Consider the following 26,975-nt stretch of genomic DNA (forward strand, 5'->3'; position numbering starts at 1 on the left):
ACAGCGTTTATTTGCTGACTGCGGGGCAGGCCGGCTGACACCCTCTTCGAGAAGGCCAAAAAGGCTTAGTCGTGAATCGAGTTTTAAGGCTATCGCAGTTATTCGTCGTGATCAGTACTAGGAAGGCAAAGAGCAGGCTGTAAGCTGCAATTGATCTCCTACGACCGCGATTCGCGGGAGCACAATTCGTGTCCTAATGACGGTCGCCTTTCCTTTGCCGAAATATAGCAGAATAGAGCGCAAGCCGTTATGTACTTTCCTTCGATCTGAATGAAAACAGTTCGTATTTTAAACCGTTAGTTTTCTTTTTTCTTATAGCCACAACAATTAGTTGGCCCTGTCTCAACCTTAATCTGATCATTCTATTAACTGACAACAATTAATTCATATATCAATAAGGTGTAATAGCGCCATAGATTGTGTCGCAAGAATCGAATGAACTTCTCTCTTTACAAGCATGAGCTTAAGATATTAGAAGTTTGTATTTTCAAAAAATAAGAAACCAAGGGTTTGCTAGAACAAGGATTTGGTTAAGCAAGTCGAGTTAGCCACATGCGGCGGCGGTACTTATTTTGGGCAGACAATCACTACCGAATTACAATCGGGCGCTTGCTCTCTATCGACCTCTGAGGCGATAGTCTGCGCCGTTAGAGACGGTGAGAAGAGAGCCGCGAGCAATAATACTTTTTCGCGTCTACTTTTTTTCGCCGTGGAACATGTACGTGGTCGAGGTAAGGTTGTGACGACCACGTTCTGGAATATAAACACGAGACACGCGATCCAACGAGCGATGCAGATCAATGCTAACTTGGCATCAATTCCGCCTGTTAAATTGCTAATATTGGCAAAGGCCAAAATCGCTTGGGAACAATGGCAATGTTCTGATAAACATAGCATTCGATTGTTCGATACTTGGTCACCTAGCTGCTTACGTTGCGGCAGTATAATGACGAGTTCTCAAATGATAATATTGCGCACACATGAGACGTTATATATGTGCGTGTATCTTTAAGATAATCTTTAATCTACCTAGTAATCTGTTGCATTTGACGTCCAAGTCCGAACGGCCTCCGGTTGCCTGTGTTCAACCTTGCTTCGTAGCATGCGTTCGCCCACGTCTGCTTAGACACGTGGCAGTGGTTTGACGGCAGCAGGCAACCGTGGAGGGAGAGACAGCATTTCCGTTACGCAACCGTGAGTAAAATGCTGTCTGTCTAGTTCTCCGGTCTGATTATCGAATATTCTCACTCTTTCACGTTTACTCAACTGCCGAAATGGAAACCTCCCAGGGGAATGGCCTCAAACGGAGATCAACAAACAGCAGAAAAAAGGTTGCCGATGCGCTTCGTTTCTACGTGAGAAGAGATCTTGGATCGCGGACGATAAAGGCATAGTATCGCTACACCGTCTCTTTATCTGTTTCTTACTATGTCAAGGAAAAAAGACTGAGTCTCGGGATGTGCACCATCGGTACGCTTCGCTAATAAATAATAGAATATTCATTAATTCATAGCATGCCCAACACCACTGGAAATCTTCAGTCTAGGTTGACACCATGGCGGGCCTCTGAAGCTATTTCTAGGCATCTACCATCCTTCTAAAGAGAGTAGCTAATTTTAAATGCTTTTTCACACACGTATTACGTTACGATATAGCATACCATATCGAACTCCTGACGACACGCACCTAAACCGTGACGTGCGACTTAACATGACCGATGGATAGAGAAGACGAAGCAAGATGAAAAAAGCGATGGCCAATCCAGTTTTAGTTGTCGATTTGGGCGAATCAGCGTCACTAAAGCCTGCGGCCCCCCCCCCCCCACGTTCGTGCATGTTTCGGTATATTCATTCGTTACATCATCCTTCCTAGGCCGATTATTATTGAACACGTCGAGTGCATTACTACGAAAGTGACGATGACAGAGCACCTTTCGTCATGGCGGCGACAACAGCGGCTCTCGCCTAAAATACATAAAAAGTCTCATTCTAGCGTTCATAAGGGCGTTAGGTGGCTGTGTAGTATGGTATGCCTTCATACCTCTATTGGTAGCTCGCTGCACTGTTTTCCTCAAAAGGTAAATTATATTAGCTACCTTGAATGTAGTTCACCCATTCGCGATTGCCAACCACGATAGAGTCGACGACACAAGCAGGCAGACAGATCTCGTCCGACTTCTTTATCCTTTACCAAATCTTTTTCAGCTGCCTTCTTTTTCAACCTACCTTTTCCGTGTTTTTTGCCGCCATTATAGCATACCGCTATGGCCTCTGCTTTTCTAACCCGGTCGGAAGAATCTCTTCGGTGAAAATACTACGTTTACGCTGGCCCGGCTAATCATTACCTAGAGTTACACTATAGTGAGAGCGGGAGTCAGAGTGATACACACGCACACAAACACCCATACAGGATACCCTATCCACGTACTTTCACACAGCATATTAAAAAAGAGGCGGAATTGTTCCACTTTATCAAAGTGGAACAATACATATTTAATGGAGCCATATAGAATTTAAAAGCAATCCTCTGAAATTGTGTATTTCGGATGATTTACAAATATGTACAGTTCATTTCCTAGATGAAAAAAGTCAGACAGAATTTTTCGGACGACGCAAAGGAGAGAGGACTTTCTCATAACCCTACTCCATGAAGTAATTCTAAACATAAAAGAAAACATGCCATCGTTCTTGATTTTTCTTCAGCAAGGAAAGCTTCACAACTGATATGTAAAGGAGCTGGAAAAAGCATCACTATCTCCACTATTGGTAGAAGCGTGTTTTAGTTCTGGCCAGGTGAGGCTTCGCACCTTAATCATGCCAGACAAAATAGGAATCGTAAGCGAGCGCGCCACTAATATCCTAAAATGGCAGTGGAGTTTCTAGCAAAATCAGATCAAAGGCCGTCTGACCGTAGCAGAGAACCTTTCTACAGTTAAATATCTTAAATGAAAACTATTCCATCTAGCATGTCCGAGAGACGGTTCGACAAATAACATTGCGTCACTCATTACGGCTTTTAGAAATTTTCTCGTCCATAAGAAAAGTTTACTTTGAATTGTAACGAAAAGCAGCTAGACTGGATACATAAGAAATCTCCAAATTTTGCTCGAATCTAGATGTACCCTCTATATATATATATATATGACTTGAGTTCTACTCCCGGCGTGGCCGTTAGGCATTCTATTAGACAGCTAGTTCCTAGCACGAAACGAACGCTCGGGTCCGAACCCATTTTTGAAAACGACTAGCGACGGTAGGGCGAGTCCACGTATCATCCTAAACTCTTGGTCAATAACGCCTTATACGTTGTAATATAACGGATAAACGCATGAAGTATGGCGGCATGATACCTTTCTTACTGAGCGTAACAATCGGAACGTGGACACCAATTAGATCATTTTCGTCCTATCTAAAATGGCAACGTCTTTTGGAACGCAATTGAACTAGCGGTTGTTTGTGAGATACTTTTTCGTCGCTGAAAAATCGAAATGGGTCTGCTCCTACGTTTTTGAAGGAACCCTGAAAGGACGTCTCATGACTTGATTATTGTCAGGGAGCTTCCGTCTGACTATTACAGCATAACACTTGTATAAGATGTTTGAAAACGATCTGAGCAAAGGTAGGCTTAGACACATTCAACTTCGTACTAGAATGTCATCTATTGCTTCACCTGTCATATTTCTTCTATTCTGGGGCTCTTATCTCCCTAGTAGCCGTGAGGGTGAATCCAGCGCAGAGACATCGAAAAGTAAATTGTTCTTTCTCATATTCCAAAGACGAAGCAACTTTTCTCTTTTACGGTGAGTTAGTGTGTTTGCTTTTGAAAAAAATACGGCAGATGAACGCGTTCCCGTAACGACAAGTTATTCGTTTTTTGTGTTTGAGCTTCTGAGAGTGCTAGCATCATTATATATATATATATATATATATATATATATTCATTGCAACACGTGCATTGATACGTGCATCACCAATGCACACGCAAATTTCCGCTGTATATCTGAGCGAGGAGTGCGGCGAGGTTTATAATCAATTTCCCTAACCCACTGATTACACACACACTTGCAAGGAAGTTCTTTGAAACGGACTCTTTTCTTTCATGTATCAACCTCAATGCTTTACTTTGCAGGTAAGTTATCTATCGTTATGTTCATACTCTACCTTTGAATCAAACTTGAAGCAAACCTGGTCACCCTGCAGCACCATATCGTGAAGTCAACACACGTGAGTTCAATGAAAGATGGATTATATTTACTAACCTGCACCAAGGCGCGTTTACAGATCATCTGCAGTAAAGTACTGGGTGTAAAATGGTTGACTCTATGAAATAGTATATGGCAGTTCCAGTACCTGCATTCGCTGGCTACGTGTAAATACGCACACAAGAACTCAATGTGTAGACCCCATTTATAACGGATCTCTCTTATCGAGATTTGCTACTGCAGTGTCAAGCGTCAGCTGGCTTGTTCCAACTCTAGTATGTGCTACCTTTACATCTTTCCGTATCCGTGATCGCAAATCGGTACTTGTTTTGATTAACTACTATAACTCAGAGCGAAGTTCCAGTTTTATTCAACGCGCCGTTAACGAGTTTTTACTTAGGGTCTGTGTTTTTTTTTGTTCTCGTTCTTCTTTGAATTTCACGTGTTCGCTCCAAATGAGCACCCCACTCAATTTCTGTCAGCCTCTATCTTTTCTTTTTTAAAGAGTGTACAGCACGCTAGTGCGTACGGTGCGACACGAAAAATCACTTGACGCCTTTGTCATTCCACAATATGAAAATACGTTTTGAGGACCTGCATCAGATGGTAAATCTCTCCCGTACCGCTCTTCAACTTTTGTTAATGAAATTTTGGTTCAAGTAGAGATTTTCAGTGTAATTGGGTACTCCTGTAAAAACGGTTGCGTGCCTTCCATACTTGGCCATCGTGTGCCATGGCACTAACCCACTTAAGGCCATAGCGGAAAATAGTTCGGCATGTTCTCTTACGGCGAAAACGAACACCTGTTGTGCTGGCCTTATTGGAAACTCTTATTCCCTTTTTTTTTTCTAGCTTTTGTCCAGATGAAAGTCGTAAAGAGTACCACAAAATCCAGCGCAATGGAGAGTTCCATCTTGGCTTATCAGTCTACTGGCTCCGAGCATCAGGTGGCTGATGGACTCGAGATTGCTTTCTCCACCGTTTGTACTAGGTCTGGGGTTACAGTTAAGCTTTACTCAAGCTCTTTCCGAGGTGCTTCAACGGTCGGACTGAGTGTCTTTTCTGGACCGAGGTCATGGGATGCTGGAGTTTCTGCACTATGTTATATTAATGAGCCCTAGACTCCGTATTTTTTGGGTGCCAGCTCGACTTGGTTTCTGCGCATAGAGTATTTCATACAGTCTAATTCTGTGTTGGTGTTTCTTCTGATTGCGTCTCGATTCCGCAGTCGGACGCAATCTGATCGTCTGCATATATGACTTATTCTACTTACTATTTCTGGCCCAGATAGTCTGAAAATTGCGTCACACGAAAGACTACGTACGATTGATCTCAAGTAAACGTATACTACGAGACACTTCTGCCGGGACATCATACTCAATGCCATCGTCCGTTCGGATTTTTCGGTCACTCCGACAGTTGAAGATAGCGCGTCTAAAATTTAGAATTATCGATTCTGTTTCCAGCTTATCCAAATTTATCGTGCAGTAGAACAACCAAAACCCATGGTCTTTGACGCCCTGTCACTTCCTTTCAGCACGTCGTCCTACGGTCAGCTTCACAATTTATGTTAAACCAAGCATCATTCTTCCTCGATTTTACTGGTCATCCGCTGCATAATGACGCCGCTGTTTCCGTTATCTCCTCTCACCCACTTTAATGAATTTCTCTCGAATCAACTTTGTTGTGTTGTTTCAGATATCATCCGCTCCCTTTCTCTTCGTTCTCGGTACCTTTAGAGTGGTTCTCGACAGACCCTTTGACTTAGGGGATTTTCGGAACACCAGCTAGCTTACCTCAGACCATCTGGTAGCTTTTTCTTACGGAGAGCCTCTTAGTCCTTCAATGAGTCCTTGCCACTTATTTTTGTTCTGCTTAGCACCGGTTGGTTCTGGCTCCTTAAAGTTCACTTACGTCGTTAAATCATATTGTTAGTTTCACTACATGATACTTTTAGTAATGTCTGTTTAGGCGCAGTTACAAAGTAGCTCACAATCACCATCGTAACAGATATTACAGACTAACTCAACAAAAGATATTAAGCTTCAAAAATGAATCTCTCACATTGCAGACACCTTTTTCAAATATATTTTCAAATACAGTGTGGACAAAATATCACTTCACGATATATTTCAGATTGAATGAAACACCCCGGTAAAATAAATCAGATTTGTTTTTTGTACACGCAAGTTTTAACGTGTATTGTCTCAAGCCTAAGATGAAAAAATAAGTTCGACTGTTGTTGGCTATAGATGTTTTTGCCTTTTTGGGTAACTGCTGTCTTTTGATAGTTGAGTACCTTTCAAATGCCATCCATTTCTATAATGTTTATCGCTTGTCATTGCTTTCAACATCAAGAGGAAGCCTGACACGGAACTTTATAAGAAACAAGAAAACATAGTGTGGATAAAAAATCGAACGATGGATGAGTGCTTTGACCATTATAGCAAAATACTTGCGCTTAGATATTCCTTTTACTAAGTTGTTGTTGTTGTTGAAGCGAGCATGTTACATTTTCATTACTCAGAATTAGCTTTGAAATGAGCTTCACGAAAAATATTTATTAAAAGGTCAATGTACTACATAATACATACTAGCTATACAGCGGCATAATTCAAATATGCTGGAATACAGCAGGCAAGCTTTAGTGACACGTAGTCTTGGCTGCGTATGAGATAATGATAATAATATTCGTGTTTTTTTAGGCATGTCGTTAAGTTGTCCTTGAAGTGTGGCGATTCGGTTGCTGGGTTAACGGGTTTTCCCTATTTTTTTTCTTTAGGAACACGCAACATCTGGGTATCCCAGTGAGTCCATGAGTCCTAGTAGGCTGGGTGTCATGGAGCGACTTTGCACGGAATAAGAGCTAGAAAAAAGAGATCAACCTGTTCGATTTCGAGTCCCGTTATTATCTATTGAAGGTCGCGCTAACGACATTGACTACTAAAAGGACAACTGGTCCTTCAGGCACTTCAAGGCGAACATTCTATTGTTGTTTAGTTGGCGATCTTCAGTATTCCCTAGTTGTGAAACAGAAGTGGGAGGACTATGTAGACAGACCATTTCAGGCAGTGCTATCCGCAAAAAATAGCAGCATCAGAGCACCCGAGTTGCTTTCCTTTTATCCCATAACCCTTTGTTTCTGGCCACGGCCTCGTGCTCTAGCTATATACATATAACGAGAGAGAGAGCATCCTTGTCTGTTAACTCCACACCAGACCTTTAGCCTTCGGTTGGGTGGCGTCAGACGCGGTTAAAGGCGGAATCCAAGCAGAGATCAGAGTTAGTTTTTCATTTTGCTTGAGAACATTTGACTTGTGCATCCGCTACAACTGAAACAGCGGGCAACAGAACAAAGACGTTTGGAGAGAAGAAGATATAGGGTAGCTTCATAAAGTTATTATTGCCCTAGGTGTTACTGTCATCGTCGTGCCCGTCGAGTTCTTACCGCTACAAATATTACTCCTGCCGGCGCTATCGCGGTCTGATGTCGCGGTTCTCCATACTTTTGTATTGAATGCTGCACTGCTCGACCAAGTTTATATCTGTTACTTGTTGCCTGTCTTTTTATTTAGATTCCTGTCAGGTTTTTATCGATTTCCTGTAGAGACAGACAGATAGAAACGCATATAAAAAGGCGCACGAATCGAATTACGAGGCGGCGTAAGACGAATGTTAAAAGCTTTCCTGTAAGAAGCAGAATAGCTAGTCTTTAGCGCTTCAGATCTTATGGAAGTCAACAATAAAACATACGATAATGTCGCATATATGCATGAACAATACCTGTCATATTTTACTGATGATCCGAAATGGCCGAGATGAACTCACGTTGCCAACAATTTTTACCATATTACTGGCGTCCTTCTCAGAATGCCCCTTTCCACTGGCGGTCCCTTTAGGGCATCAGTCCAAGAAGCGAATTTAAGAACATCAAATTAGTTGAGACAGTGAGTGCTTTGAATATGTCGGGTGCGACCAAACGTCCTAAATGAAATACGCTGAACAGTTTCATTTAGAAACGCGTCCTGCTATTAGAATAAGGCTCCAAACGCATTCAACAGAAGTTTTCTTCAGAAACGGATTATCGATTAGAATACTAGATGGTAGTATTTTTATTTCTGAATATGTTGTTAGTGTATCATCACTTTATTGTGCTACTTTCGATAGAGCTTTCTTTAGCGGCTATTTTTTTGTCATGGTGTAACTGAGTTTGAGGGTAAAGGGGCGTCCCGTATGTGAGGCTGTAAGTGTAAGCGTAACCTTGTGAAACATCGTTTGTTCCTCCGCGATCGTTCTTACCTAGCAGGATCGATCGCCCACGATAAGTTCCGTAAAACAAAGATACGAATATAAATCACATCGCATCGCTCAGGACTCCTTTCGTTCTTATGAATCCGCTTCCACTGCTGCTATCCATCGTCTGCTGCCAGTCACTAGCGAGGCGTTCCGTACACGGCTCCTAAAGATTACGGTGTCACCATTATGGCAAACAGTGACGATGGGCCGAAAGCCGAACTAGTTGTATGAGCCAGCGAACAGGGGATAAGGGAGACCGAGAAAAAGACCCCACCAAGAAAAACACAACGAGGAAAGGGATCCAGCACTAAAAAAAGACTTCGAGAAAGAGAAAGGAGAGAAATTAGGCGAGAGGGATTAGAAAGAAGAGGAGGAAAGTTAGGGGAGGAATGGAAAGGCCCAGTGAAAATAGCGGGAATAATATGTCTTAGACACGGATTTTCTTGATAATGGAAACGCACATTGTGCACTCACAGGTGGATCTTGTGCAGCGAACGGACAAAAACCGAAAAAATATCGTTTCATGTTGACCACGTCGAAGGAAACAAGCGAGCATTGATGGTTATGAAAATACGATGGAAGCTGACACGGCGATAAAAGAAGTGAATGTTTGCGGGCACGTTAGACCCAGAACTGCGGCGACAGATAAAACTGATAAAAGAAAAATAACAAAGAACCTAGGCCAGGCAAGAGGGTACTGGAGAAATAAAAAAAAAATATAAAGGAGTCGTTCGCTTACCTTAATGGTTCTAAACATCGTTAAGGTGAGGGAGCACGGACAAGCAAAAGACGAACATTGTAAAAATTACATAGTAGGACGACACCAAAGGAACAGGAAGTGCAGGCAAGCGACAAAGAGAAAAATAATAGAAGAAGTAGCAGGTTGTCCAAGTGTCGAAGGTTCAATTAACTAAACTTAAATGTTTCTCATACACCCTCGACTGGCAATTTCTATCAGATTAAATGGCTACAAGTTTAACAGCTCTTTTCTCAGCCTTTTGCTTTGTTCTGTGTTATGCTACACAAAAGCATTTAGCATTTGCAAACATTGCGGCACTGCGTGTCCACATGTACGCACAATATAATTACCTATATACGCATCGTTTGTCCAATCTGCACATTGGTAACAGATTAAACCGTATCTCAATTCTTGGGACACCAGATATGTCAATACGATTAATTGAGTACCTTCTTGCTATCCAAATAATCGTGCCCGAAGCCCATTGCGTAAGTTTTTATCGCTCTATCTATTACTTTCGTTGTTAAAAAAAAGTAGAGTAGCCCGAATAGATCGGAGCAACGAACATAGCTCAAAGCACTTATTCCATTATTTTATATGATAAGTGCTATCTAAAATGTTTATAAATAATGCCAGCTCTTTTCATGTGTCATCTTTTAATGCAGTATATGAATCTGCCCAGCTCTTGTTTTAATCCGAGAATGATTTTTTTTTTCAAGTATTAATAGCATATTTAGCTCTAATATAATTCTGATAAATGGCAAGCGTAAACCCAGCCTAAGATTTGTAGCTTGTTTCACGAATCCCTTCACTAAATGGAGCTTCACGCTATCGATCAAAGACATCGCAGGGATACTTGCGAACAAAAAAAGGGTTGGTATTCTGACGGTCAGGATACCGAAAAAAATGGTTCGATTGAACCAGTGGTGGACTTACTGTTTATTGGTTCTTTGCAGCCGCTTAAAGCTTTATAAATAAAGCACTGCATCCCGTTTGGCAAGAAAGCAGTACTCCGCAGAAGCAGTAGTTTTGAATAAATAAATAAATAATATGTTTCCTTTTTAAAGTTTGGCACAAAGATATTCGGAGTTCATTTCAATTCTAGCGTTGACGTTACGACAATTTGACCGTCAACAAACATTTATGACATGCATAGGTTGACGTGTCTGAATGTCCTCTCATGTTTAACTAACAGTTACAGACAGCAAGTACATACTTACAAGACAATGTTTCTATATGTTGAAACTATACACTTCATTGACATACCGTGACACGCCTCTAACGATCAGTTAAGTTACAGATGGTAGGTACTATTGCATGTGAGAGTGTTCAAATGGTCGTCAATCCGAATGTCTCTAATTCCTGAGTTGAAGTAAGCAGGCAAGAGAATTATCTTCCGTAATGTTAATAGACGACTATTTCTAGCGAGATAACAAAACCTTTAATAAAGACCTTGTGTCTAGGCAAGAAAGAGCGGTTGAAGAACGTGCCCGACGAATTTCGAAAGCAACAACTGTTTTTGACACAACAAGGTGTTCAGCAGTGTACATTCAAAATGCTGTAATAGACTCGTCGTATAAACTTTCAACTTCAATCAATAATATCTATCCTGCCCACTGTTCCTTCCCAATTCTTTCAGGTCATCCTTGAAAAGCATTTTCGTACAATAAAACATCACATTTTACTATATTTATTACAGTAAGGATTGTGCCTACAGTTGTGAGCGAATGCGATGCTTTTTTTCTAACACTGAGATAGAATTAACGAATGCCGTTATACGACGAGTACCAGCGGACTCATTGAAGTCACTCGTTAAGTTTGTTAAAGATAAAGCTATTCATAATCCCTTTTACTTTTTGATCCGTTCAAAAATTATGGATAAGCCGACGCAGACACGAATGACTGTATGACCATATTGCAGAACACACGTACATGTCGTTCATATGAGGTCAATTACTATAGCCAATGGTTTGTTCATCGATCGTATACTTTATATATTCGATGATTTAAGGCAGTCTGATCAGGTTTATTTGTGCTTGATTTACCCATTACTCATATCGCGTATCATTCAGTCAACAATAATAAGCAGAAGACTCCTCATACACACAAGGTGTGTCGGCCAAGTTCGGGCGAACTGTGTTAAACTGCTTCTCGTGGTAGGCTCTTACTCAGCCGCTATTCTTCGTAGTAAAGGAAACCACAGGCTCATCTTGGCGTAAAAAAAAGTGTTATTTTCGCGACTTCAGCAAAAATTAGCTATTGCCCAATTAATAGGACAGTTCGCGGAAAACGAACGACACCGAGAATATACACCCATGTTTTTACCTGGAGTCCACGATCGGTGTTATTGCCAGTTCGAGTGAGGCTTGTAAAAATATCGAGGGAGATTTTCATGAGGTAAATCAGAAGGTATTCAGTAAGATTTAGGTCTGAACTATTTAAACTACCAAAATGGAGCTAAAATCTATTTGTGATAATCCTGGATTTTTATACAGGGGTCAGCGGTTCGTGAGAAGAATATCTGGGTAGGTTTTTTGCTCCGTTTGGATTTTTGGGACATTTGGCCTCCTGTCGACCTGACATGTATTGCAAGAATTTTGTGTGGAACGTATTTGAGCGAGATGTTTAGGAGTCTACATTGAATAATGTCTGGCGCGCAAGTAGAGTTAAATTTAAATGGTTGGCGAATTAGAGAAGGAATATTTTAAAAATAGCTGGTGAGTGACCTAGGTTCCGAATTAAATCTGTAATCAAGCTGAGCAGAAACCATTTATTAGATAAACACAAAGATCAGGAATGACGCTTGCTTTGTTTTTGTTTAAATACAGCTTTAAGAAAGCATAACAAAATCCCATAACGAAAAATCATTGTTGACAGTTTCCTTTCTTTGAGGGGCTCTCTTTTGGGGTGGTGCCACGGCAGCCTTGACTGTAAGACCATCGCTGGTCAAATTTCAGCGTGAGTTATATATTAATTATTATTATTATTAATTAATTATTATTATATATTATATGTTTTGCTTTATGGATTCCGTCGGCAAAAGCTCAGAAAAAAAGACGCAAGACCACCCGCGTGACGTAACGTCTGATGACTTAGGTCGAAAATGTAAAAAAAATAATAAAATGAAGCAACGGCCCCTTTTTTTGGGAAAGATCGCCAGATAATCCGGTCTATGTCTATCTAATCTACAATGGTCGCACAGACAATACAGTACTTGTTTATAGTTTTTCGAACTGATTAATTTATATTTTTTTATCTTCTTTTAAATAACCATATATTGTTAATGTGAAAGTTTTTGCTAATAGTGACTCTTGCTTTGTAGCTGCCCCAAAAAGAAGGTTTGTTGCTTTTGAAGGTTTAACGGAACTGACTGACCCCATTAAGAGAGAGAGCTTCACAAAGAACGAGTACGAACAAACGTGAAACAATCTACAAAGTTTTCACTGTGATAGTCAGTGGTTTAGAGAAGAATTGGCGTAGAGAAGAGCTCCTACGGAGTTAAACTATTTCTAAACAATATATGTTGTCGAAAATTATTGCGATCTTTATAAAGCCAAGGTGGGACTGAAAAGAATTCAAAACTAATGGAGTCATGTACACTATTCTGATTCGACTTGATATACACTTAATGCCACAGTTACGCGTTCGAAATGTCACGTCCTGACAGTCCTGACCTAGGAACTAAACAGGTTTAAATCAGTAGAACATAACCTGAATCTTTTGCCTCTGTGCTAATGAATGAGATCGCTGTCATGCTATGAGGAAATTTGGGCAAACTGCATAGATGCAAAGATCACAAATGGGTGCACGTAAAGCGTGCTATTTGTGACAACATCTATCGTCAGGCAATAATGGTTAAAAGTTATCTTGAAGTAAAGTGAATAAATGTGTATGTGATTTATTTACTTTACCGCGTACTATTACATCGACATGGACAGTCAAATATTTACCGCCCAAACCAACCGGTCAGCCATTAGGCCGGAGCACCTAGACGCAAGAGCTCTCCTCAACCCAGTAACGAGTTCTACATGGCTACGAAGTGGAGCGGCCGGACCGCGCATGAAAAAGGCTCATACGGCTTGCTGCAAAGGCTGCTGCTTTGAAAGCTTCTCCTAAACAGGCTTTTTCGGGATTTGAAAAGGACCTATAGCTACATTGCAAACTCATTGTCTGACGAAAGACTGACCACTAACGGTAACCAACAGCCGGCGGGGCGGGCTAAAAGGCTGGAGCAAATGAAACGGGACGGGGACGTCATTGGTACGAGCAAGCGTCTACTGTAGCCAGCAGATAAAAAGAGATGCGCCAAAAGCCTTCTCGTTCTCTCGAAAAGTGCGCCGAACCACTTGAATCATCCGCGCGGTATCAACAGATTGCGCTACCTTACTAGACCCGCAGCTGAAGGCAGAAGCCACATAAGTTAACTCAAAAGTAACCCGGCCTTTTGTTATCATTGGGCGCCGATCTTAAAGAAATCGGCTGCGGTATGCCAGGATAACCGCCCGGGTCAATACTGTCGAGTCGGTAGGGTTGTGAAGACAAGGCCGTGAAAAATTCCTATTGGCAAGCTAAAGCAGTAGATGGTACCTAGTTTTGAGGCATAATACAATATAGCCGATCGGTTAGACACCGATTTCACGCAAACGTCAGCTATAGCCTGAGTTTAGCTTTTCCGATTATTCACTAGAGACCAGAGCATGAAATGATTAGATTGAAACTGGAAAGCTGCAGACGGGGGCTTCGCTGTTCGCAAAAAGCCATCCCGTGATCATTGGAGCTACCGTGAGTCTCTTCCCCGGTTCCCTTTCCTTTTTGTAGCAGCAGTTTGAACCTGCCGCTTCAACATGCAGCAGAACATGCGAGAGGGAAAGCAAACTCTCATCATTAAAATCATAAAAATTGTGATCACCTGGGCACCACCTGACACTATAATCAGTCACTCTAATGACGAAATATTTTGCCTTTTTCAGAGATGAAAGAGAGTAAAAGGGCAAGCTAGAAAATTATTCAACGGATGTTACAATGCTATCAAAATCTTTCACGAGCTGCTGGAAATAAAGAGCCAAAAAATAACGAAAATGGTGATACCTGAAAAAGATGCAGTTTCATTTTAGAAAAATGAATTATTTCTCCCGCTATTGTGCATATGACTTGCACAAGAGATAATTAAAACTGTAAATACCTAAATTAGCTGTGAGTCCTGTAGACGAAGTCATTTGATAAAATATTCGGAGCAAATTTGGCACAGATCTGCTATTATACCAAGCTAAAGCACAATCAATACATTCTCTGGAAGAGGCGTGAAATTTGTCAAGATGACAGACTGCCAGTTCTTAGCCCACACACGTTTGTACTTCATCAAGCCGAACACAGACACACGTGCACAGTGACACCCAAATATGGAGGAAGAACACAATCCGAAAGCACCTAAATGGTCGTAGGTAGCATTTTGGGCCAACTGGAGGCACTTTTTTTCAGATTGGAGTATGTAATCTGTAATCTGCATGCGTTAAATAGTGTGAAATAGGGTTACGCTGACGATCGCACTGGTCTAGCAACCTGGTGTATCTTCGCGGACCTCTGCGAGTTAAATGCGTACCCAATATACTTATGTTCTGTGCGTAGTGTCAACGTTTTCGAAATTGTGCCTATCAAACTGGTCCTGTCGTTACTGAGCTGGAACTGGATCAAAACTGAACGGACACAGATGCTTTTTAAAATAAGCAAACACTGTATGATCCCCCATAGAATAAATATATGTTCCTGAAATGGGTTTTACCACTTGAGATGACCCTCGAGTTCTCAAGCACCGACAGTTAGCTGCTAACCATAAAACGAGTAATTTCCTGAAGGCCTGCGTAAATAGTAGTCCCTAATGATAGTGTGTTACATGCATTTTTCTACGTTAAGTTATTGTTATGTTAAATTTATGAAGCAATGCACCAGGCGCCACGCAAACTTCAATATTCGACTTATTGGATGCCATGTAAGGAAACGCTAAAGTGATCAACAAAGTAAATTTCCGAAAGCGAGTCGCTCGACAACAGAAGCAAAGACACGATGGAACCATCTGCATTGAAGACCTCGATTAATCGTCCTGCAAAATACCCACAAATCGCTATTCATTTAGCCTTTAAATAGAATGGTCGATTCGATTCAACTGAATAGTGAATTTGAATTGGTTCAAATTCTGAGTGATATCTTTAGCCGTACTGCTTTAGTTCAACGAACAACTGCCTATTACCCCTTGCAACTTTGCAGGAGCGCGTCTGGGTCGTTTATGACTATATGCGCTTCTCTGCTTCACTTGCCAGATTTCATCAATTCTGGACGGCATCACTTAAACTGGCTCTACGGTTATTCGGCTGTCATTGCTGTGCTTATTATTACTGACTGGCGTCAAGCCCTAACTCAAAGAAGTTTATAAGTTAATGTGAACCAACCAACCTAGGTTCTTGCTTGGCTTTGCGTTACAATTAGAAGCCTTCTTCTTCTCTCCTATAATCGCTATCACTACCCTTATATTTTAATTATAGCGGTCTGCCACGGTCGCTTCAGCTTCTTCTGGGAGCCGGAATATTGGGGTACTACACTTTTCGCATTGTGTCCATGCTCCTTCAGTGCCAGCTAGCGTTGGTCCCTGATGCGCACGACAACGAGCTCAACTGGACGGAAAGGAGTAAGCATAGAGTAGAGCTTGGCTATGACGTAGAACTTACGACATTACTTACACATCGCTGCTTTGAATCTTTCTATATGCTAGTCGTTGGGCGGCGTTATCCCAGCGTATTCGGCTGCGTTATTTTCATTTCAGCTTTTTTCCTTTTCTTTTAGTGCAAAAGAGTGCCAACGCTCAACTGACAACAATGATAGCCATTTTTAGGGTTTGAACGCTGTACGCGTCTGGGCGTATCCTTCTAGCCTCCGATTGCTGCCAAGAGTTCCCATTTTCGGAGGAGGCGGTTCTAAGAAGACCAAGAAGCAGCAGGAAGTGACGATAAAAAGAAACATATGAAAATTTGGAAATAAAAAGTGAGACCTTCTAATCTCAGTCATGCCGTGGAAATCCTTGCAACACTCCCATCTCCACAAGCTTCTACCCAGTTTATTGAATTCAAACAACATTTGGGGCCAATCTGTGCAGTTGACGACGAAATAGTAATACAGCATGTAACAGAAGGAAAATAGTATGACTGTGTCAAGCAATAAATGGAAGCAGAAAAGGCACCAAAAACTAAATAATATCTGTTATTTTCTAGAGTATCTGGTGCCCTCAATTGCAACGTATCCCTAAGGGAACGACGATGGCTGATCATCGTTATATATATATATATATAACGGCATAGCTTTACATCATACTGCCCGTGTAAAAGATTTAGCGATTGATTGGAGTCATGTCGCTATACTGTGCTTGAACTTCTATGCGAGTTTTACACTTAATCGGCCTGAGTATTTTATTGTACTGGAAAAACTTTTTTATTCACACAGAGAATATGTATACATCATAGTTTAAAACAGTTTATGCTATTTACATACGATAGACATATTATCTAGAGTACGTTTTACATGGCCGTAATAAAACCTAAACCTCAATCAGATATTGATTTTTTGACTAAATAACCAACTAATGTAAGTGCAAATACGGAACTAAACAATGTTGCAAATTTTCTTGAATATACTAGTTTAATCATAAGAAGAAAATATTTGTGCGCGGTTCCTTTCTTCGATTTAATTAATTTTCGTAGTACTTAAGGATACCGAACATCCTTATAGAAAAGTCTTTGTCAATTTATAAGTTTGTCAGTACGCAATGAACATATTTCTCTCTGTGAAGGGTTGTATGAGGGTTGTTATGGAAAACACAAATACACGAACATGCATCTAATAACAAATGTAATGTTCAATATAAAGATATGATTTCAGCCACACTTTGTTCGATGTTTTTGTTCGATCCGAGTTAGAGGTAATTTAATCCTTAATCCTAAATCCTTAATAAAATAAATGTGTTGTTTTTTAGCTAAAAATGAATTATATTAAATTAGTAAGAAGTTATACTACATAAGAAAATTTTAAGAATTTACTTACGTGACCATTGAAAGCAACCAATGCCACGAAAGATAAAAGTCCTCCTATGAATTTACCGACGACTCCTTTAGGTCTTAGAAGGGGCTATAATAATAAGGTAATTTTCAACAAAATCCCGAATCAAAACGCCTATATTTTTGATTACAGATTAGAATTATAAGAACCTATATTTATATAGTATATGTCATCTGATTATCAGGTTAAACTTTATCGGACTGTCGTACTTACGACTTGTCGTACCAATGATACGTTCATCCCCTATTGTTGGTGCCAGAAGAGCACCAGGCTTTTCTAAAACAAAACAGGGAACAACTATCATAGCATAAAACAGTACGTCGTTTTCGCAATTCAAACGTAGAATTAGCTACTATTCAATAGCCTTGTGTTGGGCGAACCGTCATGAAGACTGAAAACTTCTTTTTTGCACAAAACGCACAGTCTATGTTATTGCTAAGGCCTATGCAGGCTCTTAAAAATTCAAGAGAGATTTCCGTGAGGTAAACCGGAAGATTTTTAATAGATTTGAAGTTTAAAGGGTTCAAAAAACCGGCAAATGTTTCATGAAACCATTTTAATGATTTGGATTTTTTATACAGAACTAGATGGTTGTTTTGAATAGCCGAATGTTATATGTCAAGTAAGTCGTTCTGATAAGCTCGAACGTTTAGTCCCTTTAAGACTATGTGCCATCTTTTTTTGGCGTTTTCGAGCTTTTGTATTTTCAAAACTTTCGACCTCCTGCCAGCCCAAAACTAAATTCAGTTAGGCTTTTTCGTATAAAGTGTTTTTGAACAACACTTTAACAAATTGACGCCTATTTATATCGCCTGGCACAGGTATCATTGAAAAAAAATTATTGCATAATACGACTTATTCGATCATTATGTTTTTAAGATATTATTGAATAATGCAGGCCCCAAAATGAAGAACTGAAGTTGTAATTGCGTTAAGTGAGAACTCAGTGTTTCGAGTTTTGGTGTCGTCGTTAAGCATTCTAGAAATAGTGATAGCTATATGATATAAACAGGACTGCTAGGAATAACACTTCTAGCATCTACAAAAAAAATCGTTCAAATAATTGTTTTTGTTTCGATACAGATGCGACTTGATACAATGAGGCTTGCACACTGCATGAGAGAAACAGGCAGACACGCAAAACTGACTTGGCCTGTTCTCTGGATCAGCTGGAACTTGGAGTCGCGCATGCTTCTCCTGTAGCGGAACATTAAACGCTGAAACCTCGAAGCCTCTAACTTCCAATTCACGTTTTTTATGACATTCGATGTTTTTTTTTTATGAAATTTAAACTGCGTGCATGTAAAATTTAAACTATGTGCTCAAGTGAAAAAAAATATTGAGGCGTACAAAGGTTTAAGTGAATCATACAACCACTTAGATTCCATAAGTATTCGTTAGGTATTCAATTAACGAAAATTAGAAATATAATTTTACCTAAAAACATGGAGGTGGTTGTCTCGGTCGATATACTCGTTGTCCAATATATTATTAATAGGGGTCAACTGTCAAACACCGTGGTCCCCAACCAGGATGTCACGCGCAGGTCAAACAAAAGATCTATCCATCACGTGAGACTCTGGTTCCGTTGGCAGAGCAAAGCTATACTTTTATGAAATTTTAATTTCATACGTTATTTGTCAAACACGCGTATCTGCTATGTCGCGCTGACTAGTTGAACATGACTTCATTTTGACATTTGCACTGTGTGGTACAATTTGCGAGAATGACGTGTCGAAAAAATTTCTCTTTGATTACCCAAAATATCGGATATCCGCAACCCAAATGATAAGAATAAACTGCTACGTATGTACGGTATGATTGCCAGAAAAAGCCTCACTGAGAGAATTAGCTTTTTCGGTTACCCAAAATTAACCATGCACGGCATCGCGATGGGGTATGGAGAACAAACTAAAGCTGGTTTCAGCACAGCGCAAAAAATATACGACAACAAAAAAATTGTGCAGACTCCAAAATTGCATCTTTGATGATCTCCCCGTCATAAATGAAAAAGTTTAAACAAACATGACTTCCAAATCACTGATTGTCTACGAAAACCCTAGCTATATTTCGTGTGTCATAAAAGCCAGACAGATAGTCTTTTAGGCCAATAGAACTCGAACTTGCTCGATATAATTTGTTCCGAAGTTCTCTTAAGAATGTCGTGATAAGTCGTGCGCCATTTTTTTCTGACGAGAAAATGTTTAGCTTAATGCAAAACGCAGAAACAATCGTTAACTTGCTCACAATCAATGAGATGCGCCCGTTATAAGTAAAAGTAATTTCCTGATCATTGTTTATGCTTTGAGTGTGGCGTGTAGTTTTTATTTTAAAAAGGCTAACATATCACCAAAGAGGTTTACCTGCATGGTCACACTTTTGTGCAACTGTAGACAGCGGAAGTCTTTGAAGGAAAACCTTGTGCTTTCCCGCATGATGTACGATGGTATAAGGCTCATACTAGCCAATTTGCCGGCTGGGTCTTAACGCACTTGTATGTACGCCCGGTGTTGAACCTAAACGACGTTGTCACAAATTTAGTAGGCAAACACGTTATCACTGCACGATCAAGAAGACTAGCCGATCGATCCGTTTTTTTTTTGTTATTAGGTTTAATCAAAATCGGCTGCTTTAGAGGCCAGGCATGACAGACACATGGCCCCTAAACGGCCGATCCGCTAGATTACCACATGTCGTTTTACTAAGCAAGAGCCTAAAAAGTTTCTACATGAACACATTTTTGCTTACTTCTGCTAAAGAAACGTTTGCAGAATTAAATATGATAACGTTGAAATGAACCTAAGATTAATTTAGGTTCTGAATTTAAGGTGTGAGCAGGATAGAGGTTGTATAAAATGAAGATAATCGTCAGGATCGTACAAGGAATACCTTTGGCTGAAGTAACTGTTAAATAAAAAAACAAAATTGAAAACATTAAAAAAAACAAAATTGTGAAGTCGGTCGCCCTGCGCATACAATATAATGCTGTAATAAGTCACATACACACCGCTCAATACGGCATAGTGTGACTGACATGTGCAGAGAAATAATATATTACCTAGATATTATGATCGTAACTATAAAATAGAATTAGCAGTATAAGGATGCCGGTGATTACTAGAAAACAATGAAAAGGATGTGGGTCCGCTGCCAACCTCAACAGTAATTATCTTCAGCCATCTAATCGTCAGGCCCGTTAGTAGTCACTGAGACTAACGATGCAAGGATCAGCGTACGGCAAAATAGAACTGAGCGGAAACTTGCAGCAGTGAAAGCGCTTGCTTGAGTACTGAATTCTTGTTTATGTTTAGAGGGTGAAAACATTCGAGTAGCCCCAAATTAATCGTTTGATATTTATTAGCAAAATTGTCATTGTTACTGGACATGAGCTTTCGTCATGGCACAATTTAGACAATACTTAGACGTCCATTCACAACGTTAATAGAAAATAAGATGTCGACCGGAAAGTTCTAGCCGATTTGAAAATCGTTTATGCTGTTCATGATATAGTACATCCTGTGGATAAAAGCATTACGTTACACTGAGAAACATTATATCAATTCTGGAATTGAGCCTTCCTTTTAGGACCTTAATGACATCGATGAACAAGTTTCGATATCTTGGTTTATAATTATAGCGCAAACTCTGTGTACAAGATCCGAAATGTAGCTACCCGTAGCTAACTGAGAACACCCCAAACCCACCGTAGCTCACACATGATTTAGTTAGAACACTTCCGTGGCCAACAAATTTCCTTCCACGATCTTGTACGTACCTCATAACACAGCCACGCAAAAATATTGAGAACGTAATACCTTCCTAAATGGTTTTCAAGTTTTGTGTTAAAACTGTGCAGTATTATAAAGTTCTGACAAAAATGGTACTTGGTTTACAATTCGTGACCTATAGGTCGTTTAAATTAACGCATTCTGCTATCATAACTACAGCTACTCTAATGCTTTAGCAGCTCGATAAACTTGTCCCGGTAATCTCGCTACCAGACGATCCAAAGCCCTATATAGGAAACAATAATCAAAATAAATTAAAATTTATTATTATTAACAAATGAAGACGCACCCACCGGAGGTTAGATATGTGTCACTTTTATGCTTTAATTACAAGAATTATTTTTTACAAAACATTCGGCAGCACCTCACCTGGCACCTCGTTAGCCGGCATTTTTTCTCGGCTTTCGTTTTCCATTCTTTCATACCCGTTTTCACATTCCACCGTCCTTCCACACCGTTTTCACATTTTTTTCATCATTATTCTTTCTCATCTTTTCCTACGAAATTATGTTTATCACGTACTTCCAACATTGTGGCCATCTTATAGAGAATAGCAAAAAAGACAGTTTTTATTAGATCGATTCTCGGTGCTTGAGTTTCGACCAATAAGAAACTGGGAGGATTTAGGAAGGGTCTTCTCCCTTTTCCAGCCTGGCATTATCATCATCATTATACCGACAAACCTCAAAAATATACACCCAGGTAGATACAGCTTTCCATTTCTGCTGCCCTTGAACTAACCTGGGTGCACATTCATTAAGCTCCATATTCTCAGCGGAGCTTAGCCTTTCTACTCAACTGTACCACTAACTACAAACTTTTAAATCTGTTTGATACACCACAGTCACGGCTCAATTATCTTCCGACTATGCTCACCTCCGCGTGCAATAGGTGAATTTAAACACCACAGTCCAAGTACAAACTTGTAATTTCGTCTCGCAAAATTCGTGCAACCTTTCGGGGTATTGTTGTTGTCATTACTGTCAGTTCTAATGGTACCTGATTTTTCTTTATTATTATTATTATTCAGCAAGTTACAAGAATCAATTCAATCGAAGTAGATCAACCGATCACCAAAGAAATATTCTTGTTCATTCTAACGTCTCTATATATTTATATGAGCCAGCCTTAAAGGTCGGTTAAAGAAAAAGTAGGCCGACAGTGATGCCGCGGCGCCATCGTGCCAATAAAGGTAGCAACGCTACAAACAACAAGGATAACGACGCCAGCTACGTCGATACTCCATGATCACGTCCTTCTTTCAGGAGCATCCATCGTATATAGAGAACATGGTATGATACAAGAGACTGCCAAGATCATCTCAGCCATTATTTTTTTTATAATGTTGCGGCTGCGATACACTCATACACATAGATTTACATGCTGTTCCTCAGTCTCACTAGAAACGACGACATAGACGGGCAGACAAAACATATGCACCACAAGTGTTGACAGTGATGATATAGGAACGGCTATAGTAATAGCAGCAATAATCCATTAATGATAATGACAACAGTAATAACCCATTAATAATAATTATAATAAGTTGAAAGTGGAATTTTGGGATACGAAATGAACGTGATGAGTTAGCACTTAGAATATTGTGTCTAAATATAGCGGTTACCTATCGCACGCGAACTTTGCACGAGCTACTAAGATAGTCGGGCTGTGGCTGTGATAGGTCGAACAGCTTAAGAACAAAATCAAGGCAGCATAGAATGAAATGAGTAAGGCTTTCGAAAAAGTCAATGGGTCAAGCTGAGTAAAAGGACTGAACTCTGCTAAGAGTATAGGACCTAGGGCTTGTGTATCTGAGTTTGTATGAAGGAAACAAAGGGACAGCTGCATTTGGGTGTGCATTTTTGGAGGCTTGTCAGAAATATGTATATATATATGTATGTGCTATTATCTTCCCGTTATGCCAGCAATGCGCATTGTATTTATCCAATACCTACGAACTAGTAATCAGACAGTACCGCACCCGTAACTACTACTATAGCAGCATTGGTATGTACCTGCACGTATCTGTCTGCCTGTCTCTGTCGGCGTCGTATGATGGTTTCTCGTGTCCTTGACGTTATCCATGTTGTCGTTTCGAACGAGACTGAGGAACAGCATATATACGTATGTGCATGCGTGTATCGCAACCGCAGAGATGATAGCTGAGATGATGACCGTAGCAATCCCTTGTCTCATAATATCTTCTCTGTATGCGATAGATACTCCTGGAAGAACGACGTGATAACTGTACGGGAGTATCGACTTAGCTGCCATCATCATCGTTGTTTTTTGTAGTGTTGCTTTTGTCATTGATGCGACGACGCCGCGGCATCACTACCGGCCTACTTCCTCTCTAACTAGCCCTTAGAGCTGGTTTCTACGGCGAGGCAACATCTTTCTTGCATCGGTCTTTTCGTCCATTTGCCCGTTTTGCGCATTCACTGATATTCTTGTAATAATTTGCTTACGTTTATATAGCAGTTGTAATAAACACAGTTCAGTCTCGCGTGCGTTTTGTTTTCAATTAAGCCTGCTCCTTCTACTCTCCTCCTCAACAATGGTGCAGAGCCAAGCGGAAAATGTCATGCTCAAGGTAGAATGAATCTCCGATTGGCTTGAGAATAAACACTTGGTTAAACGAGTGCGGTGGGTCGTCATCGGTCTGAAACAAACAGAGGGTTAACACACGAAGGGGATACAACAGAACTAGTTAAAATATTTCAACCACTTTCTAATAACTCGAAATTTAATTTTCATTTTGTAATGCAGTCACCGAAATATGGTCCAAATGTAAAGTATATGCCTCCACTGTCATTTTCCCGTCACTGCACTAAATGGACAGCAATACTAACTACATTCTGAAAATAATTCATTAAATGATATATTGTTCAATTTAGGCAAGCGCTAAATGTACATATAGGTTCGTATGCATGTTATGATAACAAGGCTAATTCCATGTAGTCGCATATAAGTTCATATCGCATATAAGGTAATTTGAAATCAAGAAGTGAGTCAGCGCAAATCGATAGCAGGTGTTATTTCCGATGCAGTCAGTCATGACATTAAGTGGAACGTGTATTGAATTTAAACATCTAGAATTACCTTAAGCTGTCCCAGTACGACGATCATAATTCCACCATCAAACATTGGTTGACAGTCTGTAGCCGTGATTAGGTGCTGGATCTTCTGAAACGTCAGACCCTGGAACTTCTCCATGATCTTTGTTCGACCCAAAAACTGCTGGCCTTCAAAAGTCATCATACTTTTTTCCTCCTGAAATTATCATCGGAAAAATAAAGTGGACTTCTCAAAGAGATAACGGCTTTCCAAAGGTCGTTTCCTAGCTACAGCAGAAAAGCCTTCACATTTCAAGTCCTGTACGGCAGAAAAATAACTATTCTCCATTCATTGTATCACAAACTTTTAGCCAAGTGTGTTAACATATATAATGGGACACAACAATTCTGTGTGTGTTTGACAATCAGAAATGTCTCATAGCGATGGGGAACACAGGAAGACAGATTATATTCCCTTTAATTTCATAATCCCATTCCTAGAGTAATAATTTGCGGCTAATTGTATTATTCCCATGTTTTTTAGCCCGTAACTCATTTCTTTGCTAATAATCCTAATTTAGCATTTCTGAATTTGGTTTAAGTACTGTGTATGCATTATCATTGTTTTTATAATAACTGTCAATTTTAAGCCAGAATAGGAATCTGCTAATTTGGGAAACTCTGAATACATGTTACTTCTTCGCATAACGATGATTGTTTTTAAATCTGCTCAATATACTTCTAAATTTGACGGAAAGCGGTCTCTTTTGAAACGACTCTAAAATGTTTCCAGTTACTTCATGACAGAGCGGCTATGCTTTACTACGCTTGATTCCTAGGGTAGCCACTATTCAATGACTGCACTCACTTGGGCACTCGTACGAGCAAAAACATTCCACGTTAACTGTACAACAGGCATGACACGCCTTAACGCGCAGTTCTATGGATATTGACAATAGATGTTCCAAGTTCAACAACCGGAGTGACAGCATTAGTAATGCTAACGCTGTCACTCCGGTTGTTCATTGCCACCTGACTCATTGCAGTGCTTCTGATACTGCCATGAACTACTTCAGTCGTATTAAATAGAACACCCCGCAAACCCGTTCAAGGAATGGAAGCTCACTGATAACACTATCTGTTATTATAAATCTGTTTCCCAATTCACTTACCTCGCAATTCAACTAATTGATGTGAGATTTGCACCAGAAGATTGCAATGTGGTTGGCCCCAAATGTTTTTCTGTATTTAATATAATATGTATAAATTTATGTATGGCATTTGGGCCGTTAGACATTACTGCAAGCATTCCTGCCAGTACAAAACAAAGTGTGTCTACGCTCAGATTCGAACCTAGGCCACCACGTGTTTACAACTTCAGCAGGCAAACATGTTACCCGTTGCATTATCACAGGACGCGTTCTACCGTTTGTTCTAAACGTCTATTGCCCTTAAAACGATTCAAGCAAACCCTACAAATTCAGAAAGGCCCAACGGGTTGTCGGTCTGATTCATGTTGGGGCCAGCGTTGTTTTTCAGGCAAACAAACCCTTTATCAACACACCACTCCTCGGTTGGCATTATCAGCAAGCTATTCGATGAATTTCAACTCTCCCGGGCTGCCGATGTCGCCATCTCGCCATAACTCCCCGCTAAGCAAACGCAGCAAGAATAGGCTGGGCCCTTGCTAAATAGGAACTATGGTGCTTATTACATGTTCTGCATTTACCCATTGTATTTCATACAGTTCGTAGGTAACATGCTCACACAAACATCGACACTATTGTAGGCAGTAGGCGCAAAAGGGACCGGAGTTAAGAGTAAAGAGGGTTTTTTTAGACAGTTAATGTCATTACGGTTGAGTTATTATCAATGACTCCTAATATATGCGACGCCTGCTATCGTTATGTGCAGTCCATATACGCGGACCAGAATAGGTTACTAAAAACCGTTGCCCTTTTATTATTGCTTTTATTATAAAATGATGGAAAATATGCACGATGCAACTCAATAACAACACGCAGAGGACTTGATAACTAGCAAAAGAACGTTTATGAAGACCTTATACGAATCTCATAAGGACAACCAGTCTTCGCAGCATCGTATCTGAGCTGCTTGCCGACTTCTTTACAACGAGATATATAAAAAAAAAAAAAAAAGCTAAAGCTCGGCCAGCCTTCACCTCTGAACATACGGTCAATGAAATTGAGAGTCGCAAGAGGAAAAATCAAACACCATGGCTGCTCCTCTGTACGTCTGTACGCTTTTCTGTGTTGCTTTTCTTTTGAAGCTTTGTTTACCTGCTGTTATCTGTGTAAGTCATCGTCAAAAAGAACTAGAAGGAAGATCACTCAACACTGTAGAACACGCTGCACATCGATAACTGCCCGTGTTCAGGTACACGCAACAAAAACATTCTTCACATTTAGCTAACATCAGCACGAAGAACAATTTCTACTTCAACTCACATTGTAAAAGTTGGCGAGGTTACCCCGCTGGTTTACATCATCGAAAAATCCGTAGTACTGCGTAATGAACGATTTACCAATCGTGTCATACTGTGGGTTGAGCGCGGGCGCCGTCATTGCGCTTGCTTTCTACTTGCTTTCGACAATTCGATATGATGAAGTCAACTGCTGCCAGCCGCGGGCACAGAAGAGTCAACCCTCCAACAACGAACGATCACCACTGCTGCTACGGCCGGCGGAACTAAGCTACGCTGGCTTGGCCACAACACGACCGCACGTTCAGTACAAATCGAAACCACTGCCAAATTCAAGATGGCCGTCGGTAAA

At 40.3% G+C, this 26,975-nt stretch overlaps 2 protein-coding genes and 1 long non-coding RNA gene across 4 annotated transcripts in view; 2 read left to right on the plus strand and 1 right to left on the minus strand.

Moving 5' to 3' along the window:
• The window catches only part of LOC147754733 (uncharacterized), a 33,456-nt gene extending 12,566 nt beyond the window's left edge, over nucleotides 1-20,890 (plus strand). The window contains exons 2-3 of one of the 2 annotated variants that reach the window (XR_015316246.1): nucleotides 4,129-4,223; nucleotides 18,420-20,890. This is a non-coding gene — a long non-coding RNA (uncharacterized LOC147754733). Of the gene's footprint in view, nucleotides 1-4,128; nucleotides 4,224-6,983; nucleotides 7,058-18,419 lie in introns of those variants that run through there. The other variant, XR_015316247.1, reaches the window with a different exon arrangement.
• LOC111253064 (uncharacterized) overlaps nucleotides 1-26,975 on the plus strand; it is a 108,127-nt gene that overhangs the window by 38,225 nt on the left and 42,927 nt on the right. The window lies entirely within an intron of this gene.
• Nucleotides 21,429-26,946, minus strand: LOC111253078 (putative nuclear transport factor 2). Its single transcript, XM_022811990.2, has 3 exons — nucleotides 26,649-26,946; nucleotides 24,227-24,397; nucleotides 21,429-23,786 (listed from the first exon to the last, which is right to left on the minus strand). Exons 1-3 carry the CDS (start codon nucleotides 26,763-26,765, stop codon nucleotides 23,676-23,678), a joined length of 399 nt encoding a protein of 132 aa, XP_022667725.1. The 5' UTR covers nucleotides 26,766-26,946; the 3' UTR covers nucleotides 21,429-23,675.

Source organism: Varroa destructor, unplaced genomic scaffold (genome assembly GCF_002443255.2).
Source record: "Varroa destructor unplaced genomic scaffold, Vdes_3.0 BEIS01000006.1, whole genome shotgun sequence".
Classification (NCBI taxonomy): Eukaryota; Metazoa; Arthropoda; class Arachnida; order Mesostigmata; family Varroidae; genus Varroa; species Varroa destructor.

What these genes read in the sequence shown, in the direction of transcription:
- LOC111253078 (XM_022811990.2), bottom strand. Translation starts at nt 26,765, where the DNA reads ATGACGGCGCCCGCGCTCAACCCACAGTATGACACGATTGGTAAATCG. An exon ending in ACCTCGCCAACTTTTACAAT is followed by an intron (nt 24,398 to 26,648) that starts GTGAGTTGAAGT and finishes TGATAATTTCAG; the next exon opens with GAGGAAAAAAGTATGATGAC. An exon ending in TCGTACTGGGACAGCTTAAG is followed by an intron (nt 23,787 to 24,226) that starts GTAATTCTAGAT and finishes TGTTTGTTTCAG; the next exon opens with ACCGATGACGACCCACCGCA.